This window comes from Sceloporus undulatus, chromosome 2 (assembly GCF_019175285.1).
Source record: "Sceloporus undulatus isolate JIND9_A2432 ecotype Alabama chromosome 2, SceUnd_v1.1, whole genome shotgun sequence".
NCBI classification, from domain to species: Eukaryota; Metazoa; Chordata; class Lepidosauria; order Squamata; family Phrynosomatidae; genus Sceloporus; species Sceloporus undulatus.
The window spans coordinates 198,508,986-198,524,007 of record NC_056523.1 but is presented as its reverse complement, the minus strand read 5'-3'; the positions used below and the strand labels follow the sequence as shown (position 1 = coordinate 198,524,007).

General features: G+C 38.6%; 1 protein-coding gene across 3 annotated transcripts in view; it reads right to left on the bottom strand.

Moving 5' to 3' along the window:
- The window catches only part of DENND4C (DENN domain containing 4C), a 98,835-nt gene that overhangs the window by 54,744 nt on the left and 29,069 nt on the right, over window positions 1-15,022 (bottom strand). For all 3 annotated transcript variants that reach the window (XM_042453397.1, XM_042453396.1, XM_042453398.1), the window contains 4 exons: window positions 14,695-14,947; window positions 12,740-12,809; window positions 11,265-11,434; window positions 9,328-9,569 (listed from right to left, as the gene is read on the bottom strand). In XM_042453397.1, the coding sequence (XP_042309331.1) occupies window positions 9,328-9,569; window positions 11,265-11,434; window positions 12,740-12,809; window positions 14,695-14,947 (735 nt within the window). The remainder of the gene's footprint in view (window positions 1-9,327; window positions 9,570-11,264; window positions 11,435-12,739; window positions 12,810-14,694; window positions 14,948-15,022) is intronic.

The window sequence follows — 15,022 nt, the reverse complement described above, 5'->3', positions numbered from 1 at the left end:
CCTGTAACATCCCGTTTAATAATAATAATAATAATAATAATAATGTATGTTTTTGGATAGAGTGCAAGATGCTATTCCATAACTTCTGGTGCCCCAAACCCCCTGCACTCAGATGTAAAGAGAGGCGGCTGCTGCTGCCTACACGTAAGGAAAGAAAGAAGTGAAGGGGGGCAGTTCAGACCATGTAGCTTCAAGGGGAAAGCAGGGAGTTAATACTAGCTCATCTCAGCTTGGAGGTAGAAGAAAACAAGAGTAGGCTTGCAGATGAATTCATCTCCAGGCCTACTCTTATTTCCTTCTCCCTCCAAGCTGAGATGACCTAGTATTGACTACTTCCTTTCTCACCTTCCCACTGTCAAGCTAGGGGTTGACAGCTGTGGGGGAGGCTTTGGATTGAATACAAAACTCTAGAGGACAGCCCCTTGTGACCTATCCTAAAGCAAACCTAAATAAAAGACAGGCATTATCACATGCATAGTTTACAGCCAACTCCTCTGATACATTCACATCTGCTCAGACCAAGAAGACAGGGATGCCAAATTCAGCAAATTACAGCAAACATTCTTCAAGTTATTTACCATATGAAATCTTTTAAAAAAGCAACAAGGCAAGACTTGTACCCAGGACTAATTTATTACAAATTAGACAAAAGACAGGAAATGGCAAACCCTACTAGTGGTCACATACAGCTCCGAATTGAGACCACTTAGATGTATCATCAATGAACTACACGCTATTCTGGACAATAATGTTGCTCTCTCAAGCACTCTTCATGGCAGGCCTTTACTTGTCTACATACAGTCTCCCAAGCTCAAAAAATTACTTAGCTACAGAAGGACATGCAGCATGGTTGTGGAGACAGGTAAACCATAAACCCAAATACCATAAACCCAAATACCCAAATACCAATTCTACTCACACATTACTCGGGAAACATCACAGGATCTAATCACATCACCCACAACATTAAAAGTACTTTTGCTTGCTCATCCTCTAATGCAGGGGTAGGCAACCTTTTTGAGCCGGGGGCCGGGTTGCTGTCCCTCAGACAACTGGGGGGCCGAAGCCAAAAAATAAATAATTAAATATTTTTTTTTAAAAAAATCAAATATATAAATAAACCAGGACAAATGTAGGACAAAATTTTCAAATGGAAGACACTTTTTTTTAAAAAATGGAGGACATGCGAAAAAATTTGCTGATTTTTTTAAAAAATGTTAATATAAATGCATGTTTCTGAGGCTTCTATAGACAATTGCCCCCCCAAAGGCCCCGGTGGCAATCGGCGGCAGGACCAGGCTGAGGCTGGTCCCAAGACCTTGCCGGGCCGCATCCGGCCCGCAGGCCGCAGGTTGCCTACCCCTGCTCTAATGTGATATATGCCACCATCTGTCACAAATGCCCTTCAGCACTCTACATGGGGCAAACAGGCCAGTCTCTGTACCAAAGGACTCACATAAATCAGACATTAAGGATGAGAATACGCAAAAACAGTTGCAGAACATAGTTTTTTGTTGGGTTTTCGGGCTATGTGGCCATGTTCTAGAAGAGTTTCTTCCTTCAGAGAATATGCCAGCCACTGCTGGCGAAACATCAGGAAGAAACTCTTCTAGAACATGGCCACATAGCCTGAAAACCCCACACAAATCTATGGATGCCGGCCATGAAAGCCTTCGACTCCACAGCTGCAGAACACTTGAATCTTCCTGGATTGAATCTCCGTAGTCCTCAGAACAGCAGTCCATCCACAAAAATCTTCAAAGGTAGATTGGACAGAAAAACATCAGAAAATTGGAATATTTCCCAGTCCCCAGTCCATCAACAGTGGGTTGAATAGAGACAATGGTTTCCTGGCATACTACACATATTAGAACACTACACATAAGGCTCTCTTGTCTCTTTATCACAATTCCTTTCTAGTTCCCAGCCAGCATCATATTCTACCAAAATAAATGTAGTTAGTGTTAGCCTTCTGTAAAAATAAGGTGGAACAGAGCAAAACTACAAAGAGCAAAATTACTCACATATGAGCACCTTCGCTAACTCATCCTAATGTTTCTCAGCCTTTTCATCACTTGTAAACTGGGAATACTATCAAATTCTCAACTTACAGATTCACAACTGTGTTAAGATCTCATATAACACAGGAATACAAGACTGCTAATACTAGGTTTCTTTCATATTAAAATCTGCATATATAGCCTTAAAAAAACAGAACACCAACACCCACAGGATATTCCTACATTTTTATTAGAATTCACATTAACATCTTTCTAAATTATTGTAAATGTTCCTATAAACTGAGTTTTTCAGCTAGGTTTGCAAACTTTAGATTCTACTACAGTGGACCCTTGTTATATGCTGGGTTTGGTTCAAAGATCCCCTGTGGATAACAAAATCTGTGGATGCTCAAGTCCCATTAAATATAATGACATAGCAAAATGGTGTCCCTTATAAAGAATGGAAAACCAAGGTTTGATATTTGAAATTTATACTTTTTTTGAAAATTTTCAAACCATGGATGCTTGAACCTGTGTATAAAAAAATCTGTGTATAAGAAAGGCTGACTGTAATCTGCTGGGAGAGTTTTGCTGGAGTTTTTCAGGTTGAGTGATACCAATATGCTGATAACATTGACCTGACAGACAGATAAGACAGACAGAAATTCAAATGTGATCCAGGTAAGACAGAGGTGGTTCTAGCTAGCTGAAAGGCAAACCAAGAAACAGGGGTTCCACCTGCGTGGAGTGGGGTCACACAACCCTGAAAAGTCTGACTCAAAGTCTGGGTTGTAGTCCTAGATTCAGTCCTCAACCTGGATATCCAAGTTTCTGGGGTGGCCAGGACTGCCTTTGTACAATTGAAGCTACAGCATCAAACATGCCTGGAGATGTCCGATTTAAGCATGGTAATACATTGCCTTAGTTTCATACACTTTGGACTCTTGCAGCCACCCCGCTGCCTTGAAAACTGTTCAAAACCTGGTGGGAACAAACTCTTGACCAAGGCTGGTTACAGGAATCATATGACTGCTTCACTTCTCTCTTTCTAGGAACAATTTAAAGTGCTGATTATGACCTACAAAACCCTATATAGTCCAGATTATATGAAGACTATATTCTCTCATATTACAACCTCCCTGGGTCTGAGATCTTCAGGGGAGGGTCCTGGAAGCATGGTTGGTAGGGATGCAAGACTAGGGATTCTCAGTGACCACTTACAAGTTCTGGAGCTTGTAGTCCATGAATAAGGTTTGGTTCCTTTTCTGCTGTCTTTCTGCTAGCAGCAAAATAATGTTTTTTAATCAGTCAAATCTTCAACATTTAAATGATGAAGAGGGCTTTAATTGGTTAGGTGCTATCTATTTCTTTGGTTGACCTGTTTTAAAATATGTTTTAGTCAATGAGGTCTTACATCATGTTTTACTTAAGATTTTACTTATAAACTGTATTTTATTACCTTCTGTCACCCTCAGCACATTTTTATGGTAAATTATACAGATTTAAAAATAAAATCAGCTCCCTTCTTTAGTACACATACAATGGACCTTTGTTATATGCTGGGGTTTGGTTCCAAGATCCCCCATGTATAACAAAATCCCTGGATGCTCAAGTCCCATTAAATATAATGACATAGCAAAATGGTGTCCCTTATAAAGAATGGAAAATCAAGGTTTGATATTTGAAATTTATACTTTTTTTGAACATTTTCAAACAGTAGATGCTTGAATCCGTGTATAAAAAAATCAGTATATAAAAAGGGCCAACTGCACTTCAGATTTATTTCAAGGATGACTGTGCCTCTCGAAAAAGCCATGTTTAAACTTGAAGATATTACTACAAAAGAGTATAAATTAGAGAATCCTCCATCTCCAACAAAGCCAATTTAAACAAAGTGTAAGAATAGCTCTGATCTAATTAGAAGGCTAGAGTAAAACCTCCTTTGATCTCAAACCCTTTGTAACTGCTTGGATTTTGCAAATAACTCAGTTCGCAAGGAACTATCAACACAAAGTTGTCAACATCTTCTTTTTAATTTAATTCCTGAGAGGTTGTTCCACAGCATTCCTAGCTAAACAGCTTTGAGTTCTGGCAGCAACAAACACAAACTCTATGAATAAATCCACTTTAATAAAGAACTCCACTAGCAGTAACTTTGGCTTTTCTGGCATAAATATCTGGCTTGAACTAGGTTTCCCTCTGACCCAATGTTTTAATTATGTAACGAAATTATTCCAATATGCCTGCGGGTCAGAAAAAAAACCCCGAGAGGAGGGTCTGGCTTGCTTGAAAGCTAAAAAAATAAAAATAAACTAGATTCTACACAGCTGAATTCTGTGATTTTAATATCATAGCTACCAGAGATTTTTGAAGGTATTTCTCTGCAAGACTGGGAGTGTATCTGTATACATGATCCCCACCCCCATTCCCAAATTTATTGTAATATTAAAAGCACCTACTATCTGCCCTGTATTTAATCTGCTAAGCATAAGAGATTGCACAGTACCTGACAATCATTCTGATCATAAAAGACATGGTTTTTCAACTGGATTTTACAAGGGGTAGATTAGATTTGTTTTGATGCAAAAAGTATCAGATTAAAATTACATTTTTTAAAAAAAGGGACAGATTAGAGGATCTCAAGTTACTGTTTGTAACACTGAAGAATTTATATACAGACCAAGCAGAAGGCATAAATGTTAAATACTGTCTAGTTTTCTTACAATTCCATTTCAGACACAATTATCTAAAGACACTTCACGTGCCTGAACTTAATGCTACATCCAAACAAGAGGAATACTGGAGTTTTAGGAACCCTTCTTCCTGTATCACTGTTGACTCTCCACATCTGCAGCTTTGACTTCTGCAGACTTGCTTATTTGTGATTAATATGTTCTTTCTAGGAATCTCTAGGTCCTCCAGCACATCTCTGCCAGAAGCTGACCATATAGTTCTGCTGGAGAACTTAGAAGTTCCTAAAGAAAATACTTCTCTAGGCATCTGTAGGTCCTCCAGCACGATTCTATTATCAACATCTGGCAGAATTCTGTTTTGTACTTTCAAGTTGTTTCTGACTTATGGCGACCCTAAAGCGACCCTATGACAGGGTTTTATTGGCAAGATTTCTTCATAGAAGGTTTGCCATTGCCTTCCACTGAAGGCTGGAGTAAAACCTCCTTTGATCTCAAACCCTTTGTAACTGCTTGGATTTTGCAAATAACTCAGTTCGCAACTTCTAAGTTCTCCAGCAGAACCATAGTTTTTTTGTGGGTTTTGGCGGCTATGTGGCCATGTTCTAGAAGAGTTTCTTCCTGGCGCTTCACCAGCATCTGTGGCTGCATTCTCTGAAGATGCCAGATGCCACAGATGCTGGCGAAATGTCAGGAAGAAACTCTTCTAGAACATGGCCACATCTGGCAGATGTTGACGGCAGAGTTGCACTGGAGGACCTGAAGATTCCTAGAGAAGTGTTCTCTTAGGTAAAAATAAAGGTGTTATTTGCAGTTTTTCCACATTCACAGAGGTCCTTCCCACCTAACCCCAGTGAATGTAGAGGGACCACTGATTTTTCAACAGACTGCTGTATTTGAACCCTGGTTCAAAATTACAAGACCACTTAGATAAGGCTTCCAAAATCATTACTTTGTAATTAGGGAACTCTAGAGAAGAAACAGAAACTTCTTCTGGTAACACTAAAAATATTGTTTGGGATAGATGTTGGTGTCCACACAGCACAATATTATCTTATATTCAAAAGTAAGTTCCATACAATTTAATAGGACTGATTACCAATTAAGTATATATATAAGTACAGCCTTGGCTAAATGCATTATTATCAGTACATGCAAGCTTCTAAAATACATCATCTCCCTCCTATTCCATGTCTACTGACCTATTCCATGTCTACTGCACACTACAAAGTTCTCCAATCCAATAATTTGAGAGTTTTCTCTTTGACACTTGTTAAATATATTTTACACAATTTTTCTATTTATTAACATGTTTCTTCAATATAACTTAAAAAACCAAGAACATTTTCCTTTCCTTTAAATATCCAATATCCTTGCTTTTAAAGTAACTTTTAATCACATCCCATTCTTCATCTCTGGTAAAGAGACTGCTGGGAAGTTGCCTCCCAAACTGATTGCTCAATACTCTGAAATATTCAGGAACTTTCCTTTCCAAGCAGTGTAAACCACTAAGGACCAGATTTAGACATTTGTGTTATTCTGGACCCATACACAAAATTCATCTGTTGACTCTTAAGCACATAGGTGATTTCCCAAGTCTCCCTAGCCTTGACTCAATGAAGACCCACAGGCATGATGCGGCCAGCTCTGTAGCAAGCTGTGTCAGACAGTGAAAATAAAGATATTTTTTCCTTGTTCTCCCTTCCTTCCCAAGTAAGGAAAGAGGAAGAGAAGAGAAGAGCAGGAGAGGGATGTAGCAGCAGCAGGGAACAGGGAAGGGAACAGATGGGGAATGTAGCGGTGGTGGAAAAGAGGATGGAGAAGGGCAACTGTAATGAGGAAGGAGGTCAACGGAGAGGGAGGATGTGTTTAGTGAGAGTTGAACAACATTCTGAAATATTCTTTCAAGCTTTCAAGCACTCTGGAATACTCAAAAAAGCTCTACAGCAGTCAAGACTGATTTAGAAGTTGAATACAATTTATTATTCAGAGAGGAAATGAAAAATTAGAAGATACTCAAGAATTCTTAGAGAATAACCTTTTGGAGAATATTATCTCAACAGTCTTCTCACCTCAGATAACTACTAGTGAGCATTTGAGACTGTGAGAGAGATTGATGGGGAACAGAAAGAAGTCCAGAACATGTTGCTATTAGTGGAATACAGACATCTGAAGGAGGAACACTTTCTTGCTCATTTCAGCTTCTCCTGCCCCCCCCCCAAAAAAAAAAAAAAGAGAGAGAGAGAGAGAGAGAGAGAGAGAGAATGAGAAAAAAGAACAATGATTTTGAAAAATTCACATCTAAAAAGTGCCTTTAAAAACTTGGTAGCACAATCTTTTGAAAAAGCTCTTGTAGATCTGAAAGGCCTACTGACACAAAAATAATGTGAAAAACATCATTTTGATTATGCAAGAAAGACACCATTAGTTGTGATATCAACACAAGCTTACACACTTCCTCATCACCCATAGGAAACAGTGAACTGTTGTTCATACATCTAATTTCTCTGGGTTGTTGTTTTTTGGTTTTTTTTCTGTTTTCAAGCCAGCATCTGCTAGAATTCTGCATCACTGAGCTCCTGATGAACTACAACCAAAAGAAACTAATGACATGAAATTTCCCCCTCTATGATGTTTTTCAATCACAGGCTCTCAAAAGAGATGCAATAGGGTAGTTCTGGCCTCTGGAAGGGTGAGTGAGACTTAAAATGATTGTTAATTTTTCATCTTCTAGGGATTGCAACACTAGACAAGAATTCATGGAAAAGATAACTACAAACAAGAAACAACATGTGAGCTTACTTTTAATCTATAAAGGCTCTGAAGATGATGCATTATCTAGCTAAAGTGCTTAAGCCAACAATAACAAACATACTAAGGGTAAATCCTGTTAAAGACAATGAAGTTAATTTCCGATACATGTTATTAAGACTACACTGTAAGCCTTACTGGTTTCAATTGGTATGGGGTTAAAATATGTTTAATTATCAGTAGGATTTAATGTATTAAGTGTTTCATTTCAGTTGGATCAAATTCATTACTTTTAAACTGGAATTGTCCACATAGTTAATAAATGCTGCATTTAGTTTGGACTTATTAACCAATATTTCTCTTGGTTTCTTGGCTGTTCCTCCTCATTTAGGATGTTTAAACAAACATTTAGGAACCAGATCATTTACATGGGCTGTGGGATCTCTTAAAAATACAGTTGCCCATCAGTGGGCTAGCGATCCATGGATTGAAGCATCCGCGGATGGCCCACTCCATTATTGTCAGGAGATTATCATACGGCAGACAGGAGGTCATTGTCCCTTCCCTGTCTCTTCCTTCCCGCCCAATCATGGAAAAGACTTTCACAGCTAACCTGTCACCTGTCTGGGAAGCACCAGTGAAAGTGTTCACGTGAAACACTTTCACATTGCATCATGCTGATCCTGACATTCAGCCGTCTGGGAAGCGCTAGTAAAAGTGATCGTGCGAAAGGTTTTCACATCCCATCGTGCTGATCCTGTCATTCAGTCGTGAGTGAAATTGAATTGTCCTGTCATTTGCTGTAATTTTATATTAATGGAAGAACCCATTAATACAATTACACTTCACTGACAGGATCAGCGTGATATTATGTGAAAGTGTTTCACACGAACACTTTCACTAGTGCTTCATGGATGGGATATCAGGGTCACAGACAGGGAAGTGATCCCGTCCCTCATGTGATAATCTCCTCAGTGGTGGCACATGTATGCAGCCATGCCAACATGGTCGGGTGCACATTATGCATCCTTTGACAATAATAGTACTTGAGATCCCGCACTTTCTTCTATCAGAATGGAACCCATGTAGATATGGACAACTGACTTTTTCTTCATGTGAAATGGCCGGAAGTGTGTTAAAAATACCTAAACAAGATCCTTATCAATTTTCTCTGTAGTTAATATGTTAATGCTCTAGTTACAATGAGAATACCAGTTGGCCATACAATGGTATGGAGTAGGATTAGCAGGTACACTGCAGTTGATGTATGAACAGCAATTTCATGCTATTCATTCATTTCTGAGCAGTGCTTGATTGCCATGGTAGTAGATATGGTAGTAGAAAATCTAACTGGTAAAATTTGTAATCTGGAGAGTGAAGCACTGATAATGCCATTGCTATGGTAATGAACATCCTATCTGTGTTGTGATAACAGTGCTCTTCTATCCTTCAACACAAAGCTAACAGGAAACAGCAGCAAAGTTACAAAACACCACAGTACAAAAAGTCCTGTTTCTTCTATAATTCAAGTGTCAATGCACAGTGGGCAAAATGCATCATGAGCTGTCTATCAACAGCACTACTTTTGCTTCTGAACTATAATTAAGTTATTGAATGACTACATACAAACAATTCAAAACTGGAATCTTAACCCCCTGGGTTTGTGTGTATGTGAACGTCATCTCCAATCCATACACCATCTGTGTAGACTAGACAGAATAAAACTCAGATGCCTGTTCAATGTATAATGGGTTTGCAGTTGTAAAAGTCATACCACACTCTACCAATAAGACAGCCAGAATGGACAGATCCACATCATGGTTTCTCATTTTTCAAACTGTACCCATGAAAACAAAGAGCTGCCTTGGAGGAGGAGTTTTACTTACTTTTCAATTGGAAGAGGATGCGGTCCAGACACAGACAACTTATAGATGAACATGAGGAATTTTCTGAAGGCGTCAAAGAAAGGCCAGTGTGATAGAAGGCAGATACATTTATTGGAATTTATGGATTTGGAAGTAACTACTTTTCTCTCTACTGCTGTCAAGAGGCCCAGCTGCATGTGCTGCTTTTCCGTTAGCAGCTCTCGTGAGTAAGGCTCGTAAAACTGAATAGCAGCCCCATATACCTAGAGTAACAAAGAGAGAGTGGGAATGGTGACAAAGCCACAATTACAACCGTCCAATTAGAAGATTGTATGTACAGCGCTGTGTAAATGTACAGCGCTTTATAAATAAAGGTTAATAATAATAATAATAATAATAATAATAATAATACATCAAAATTTAGAACAGGAGTGAGTAACATGCATCCCTCCAGGTGATTTGGACTGCAATATTCCTAGTGCCATTCTAGACAGCATAGCCAATAGTGAAGAATGCTGGGAGCTCCAGTCCAACAGGATTTTGAAGGCTGCACTTAACCCACCCCTGATTTAAAGAGAGCTGAAAATGATAATCTTGATTATGTTTTTAAATATGCATATTCTTCTATTCTGTCCTTTTCCAAGACTGCTCAGAACAAATGTTTTAGCTTAATCAGAGTGCGTTACACAAATACTAGCTTGCATGGGGGCCTCAACAACTTGAACTCAATGTGATATACCTGTGCTGAATGACAAGAGGGGAAGACATGAAGAAAAGCAGTTTCAGTAAAGTGCTCTATATCTCTGCTCCTCTGTTAACCAAGAGGTTCCCAGAGCCAGAAACAAGTATCTTTTAGGCTGTCAAATATTTTTCTTTGAGCCATGATTTAAAGCCTACCTAGTTAAGTAATTTTGTTGTTGCTCGCCTTCAAGTCATTCCCAACTTATGGCATCCCTAAGGTGAACCTATCACAGGGTTCTCTTGGCAAGATTTGTTCAAAGGAAGTTTGCTATTGCCTTCCCTTGAGGCTGAGAGCATGTGACTTGCCCATGGTCACCCAGTGGGTTATGAAGCATTTAAGCTTAGATATATTTATTGCTTTTATTCCCACTCCCAAGAAAAATATTTAGAAAAACACACTGTGAAAAAAAAAGCTACCTATGAATGATTTCTCACACCACCCCAATCTCCTGCACAATCAGCTTAAGGTATATGTCATGATTTTCAACCCTAATACTTCCTAAAAATTTTAAAATGCATTTACAAAATCTATTCATAATCACCACATAAAACAACTAACTTAAGGTCCATTGACTGCACTGTGTCTGTCTTAAGTACAGTGGGCTCTTGGTAAATGCTGCAGTTTGGTTCCAAGGCACCCTGTGGATGCCCAAATCCATGGATACTCAAATCTCATTAAATGGCATAGTAAGATGGTGTCTCTTGTACAAAACGACAAAATTAAGGTTTGCTTTTTAGAATTTATATATTTTTAAAACATTTTTAAAAAATTAAAATATTTTCAAACCATGGATGCTTGAATCCATGGATTCCATGGAGTTCATGGATAAAAAAAAAGTGGAGATGGAGGACTGGCTAAATCTGAACTGAATATTGTGTATTTTAAACAGCATACAACATCATGATTTCAAAACTCAAGAAACAAGATGTTTCATTTCAATAAATAAAAAATAAATTGTTTGTATGTCATATGAAAAAAATATATTAATACATTACTCCAACAAAGGAACCCTGGTGGTGCAGTGGTTAACTGCTGGTACTGCAGCCACAGAGTTCGTTCCCAGGACTCCAAGGTTAACTCAACCTTTCATAGGTTGGTAAAAGGAGTACTCAGCTTGTTGAGGGAAATTGGTTTACAGATTGTAAACTGCTTAGAGAGTGCTGAGTTCACTATTAAGTGGTATAGAAATGTAAATCCTATTGCTATTGCTACATACCTTTTCTGCAGATGAAGCAGTCAAAACAAATGTTGAGAATACAGGTAGTGGATATTTGGTTTGGGAATCCCAGCATTCAATGGTAGCTCCCATTGGAAGACAAAACAGAGGTACGGATTCTGACAAGGGAAAGGACTCGTAGTCATCTTCTGGATATCTGAATATTAGGCCTTTTAAAAGAAAATATTTTAAAAAGGATGTCTATTATCTTATCAAGATTACAACATATACTTTTGGCAAACACAACTAATAAAAAGTGAATATAACTTCCTTGTATCAGGAGATAAACCTTATTAATCTATCTGAAATAATGCAATCTGAAACAATGATATGAAACAAAATTTAAAATCCATTCAGTTTTATCCACATTAATGTATTCACAAAAGGGACAATGGAAACTAGCCATTCCTAGTCCTTCACCTCTGAAGGCATGACCTATAGGACTGGAAACTAAGAGGGATGTGTGGATCCCTGGAAACTGGCCAGAGAAAGCATCTATAACCAAAACTATCACCAGTGCCTGCTTTGGCACATTTAAAAACTAAACCACAATCTATGCTTGCTCCACTTCTTTATGTGCTGATGTAAATCACTTCAAAATTAAAGCTTTCCTATATCTGTCTATATTTAATTTTTTTAAAATTGTAAAAATTTTAAAGTGTTTCTATCTTGTGAGACCCCTTGAATCCCTTTTTGGGAGAAAGGCACCATAAAAATAAATGAATAAATAAATAAATGTCAAGATGCCCATCATTCTGTGTTGCAGTCCATTCTGTCTATCCACCAGATGTACTAGTGGCCCTTCTCTGTATTATCCCTGCTAATCCCATCAAAATACTGTGAAGCCAAGCAGCATTCTTCAGTAACACACTGTATGACTCAATGCCTGAAAGCCTACATGTCTACTTTGACTCTCCACTTTTTGAGGAACTCAGATCTAAAGTCAAGAGAATCAGTGTCTTTTGGTCAACAAATATAGTTTGCCCAATTACTCCTGAATTTCTTACTTCATGAATCTGGAAGAATATGTTTCTAGGTGGCATAATCCATTCTAGCACAACAGGGCCTGGATTTCCAACTGGTTTATTTTGCAGTTCTGCGCTATTCATTCTGACTGAACTGAAAACCAGTATGATGCAGTGAGCAGGCTGCTATACCTGTTCAAATCCCTACTCAACTTATTAAAAGTATACAATTAAGGATAGGGCAGGACACCATGCAAGTTGCTCTAATTTATTTGGAGAAGGACAGAATAAGTATACTCAAATACATTTTTTGTATTTGGAGAAGGATAGAATAAGTATGCTCAAATACATTTTTTGTTTAATGAAACACAAGACTCAACCAAAGGGAAATCATGGCAGCTCTTCAAATCAAGTAATTTCAACTCATCTATTTAACAAGAAAATTTAATACTGTAAAATACATTTCAGTCTCCATAAATGTTTCATATATCTGCACTTTTTGAACTTTACCTGCTTTATATGCAATTGAATTAGAAGCTGGAACAGACTTCTTATAGCACAGGTATACACTGGAACCCCACTATAAGGGAACATATAGGGTCAATATCAAATTCAGACACAGAAAACATGGACAAAAATACAAGAATGCTTTGAAGTTTTGTACTAATGGTGTGTGTCTGTGTACACACACACACACAATTTGGTTCACATGTGTGCATAATCACTCAGTTGACTCTATGGAGAACTGGCTAATGTCTTAAAGACCAGCCTTGTATGAACTGGTAATCCTTTGGATATGTTGATTTTAAGAGAAAATGTAGTTCTACATTATAAATACACTGTTTTTGTTTTTAATTTCTGTTTATTTTAATAGCTATATTTAGAGTTTGCATGTTTTTTTTTAAAAAAAATCTTAATAAATGGGAACAATAATGACCACCACCATCATGTGTGCAGGGCAACATGAAAATTCTGTTTTGTTTTCATGCCTCATTAAAACTTTCAAGCTATTATTTAAAGCTGCAGTTGTTAAGGCCATGAAGCCATTAAAAAAAAAAAACCAGAGGTATTACTCATTAGTTCTGATTCTGTATTTTATGTTAAGCCATGTATTAATGGCTTCAGAACCACAAAGTCTACTTTTCCTGAACCCAAATGCTTTTATTTAGAAAACTACTTTGAAAAGAAATGTTTGCTTCTATGGCTAATACTGCAAACACTACGAATGTTAAAACTCAGTAGTGCATTTTGCAGTTAACTTATTATCCACAATGGAGACAATGAATAGATTATAGAAAATAAAAGTAGTTTCAAAGGTAAATCTATTTTCATTTTCATTTAAATAATTGCAGCTGTTATTTATGTCAGAATTAAGAATCACAGTTTTTATCAGTACAACATATGCACTCTTCCAAAGCCCAACACTTGTTTTTATTCCCACCTTGTGCTTTGAAGGAAAATACAGTACACTCAGCCCTCTACATTTGCAGGGGTTAGGCACACAAGACCCCTGTGAATATGGAAAAACCATGAACAACTCCCCCCACCCCCATGGAAGCCAGTTAAATGGAGGGGTGGGTGGGAGAAAATGAACAGGCGAGCACACTCCCCTTTTCCCCCCACCCTCTAGTCCCTTTAACTGGTTCCCTGTCACTTTCCCAGACAGACAATGCTTACCTTCTCCAGGCTCCCATCCACCTGGGAAATAGGCTTGGAAGGGATGATTAACCCCCCCCCCCTCTTTTTCGGGTGTATCAATGCTTGGGGAAGGAAGGTACTCATCCGCCTGGGAAAGAGACCTGGAGGGGATGGATCCATCCTATCCAAACCTCTTTCCCAGGTAGATGGGAGCCTGCCTTGCCCAGGCACCCATCCACCTAGGAAAGAGAGGGGATGGATCCATCCTCTCTAATCCTCTTTCCTAGACTTCCTGGGGAAGGCAAATATCTGACGGGGAAAGAGGCAGGGTTGGCGTGCGCACTCTTTCCAACTTCTCCCTCCTGGGGTTCCCTGCCTCAAGAAGAAAAGTCTGGGAGGAAGGAGGTGGAGTGCGCACACACACACACACACACACAGCCTTGACCTCACAAATAATCAAAACCGTGAATGTCAAAGCTGTGAATGTGCAGGGCCGAGTGTAGTTGGCTCTCTCACAGGTATAATTCTGGCTGCAACAGTGGAGAAAGGGCGAAACATAGAGCTGGGGAAATTGAAGTGGGGTAAATGGTATCCAAAGTTTAATATGTTGGGTAGGAGCAGAGTAGAGGTTTTTTTGTTTTTTGTTTTTGGTTGTTGTTTTTTTTAAGGTCTAAATCTAAGTATGATCCACTGAAGCAATGAGATTTACATAAGTGTTGACTTTCCATTCAGCAGTTGTAACTGGATTTAGGTCTTCAATAGCAGCAACCAGAGTTTCTGCCCAACCCACCACTTCATTACTGTTTTAGACAACATATTATTCTCACCATGCCACAATTTAGATTCTTGTCAACTTTGCAGAAAGTATGAGGAGGGGTTTCTCCTTTGCTGGTTACAATAACACAGATGTCTGTAACAGCCAAGGAGTTCTGAGGTCGTACTGGAAGAGCCCTCCGATAGGTGATGAAGATCCGCTGGGAAGTGGCTGAACTGTTATTGACATTAGCACAACGGCCATATGGAGTAGCCTGGATCACCTCACAACCTGGCATTAAACGCTCCTTTCCTTCATATAAAACTCTGCAAGGAGCAAGGAATAATGGACACATGAGTATTTCACACATATAAATCAAGTTACAGTGGTACCCCGGGTTA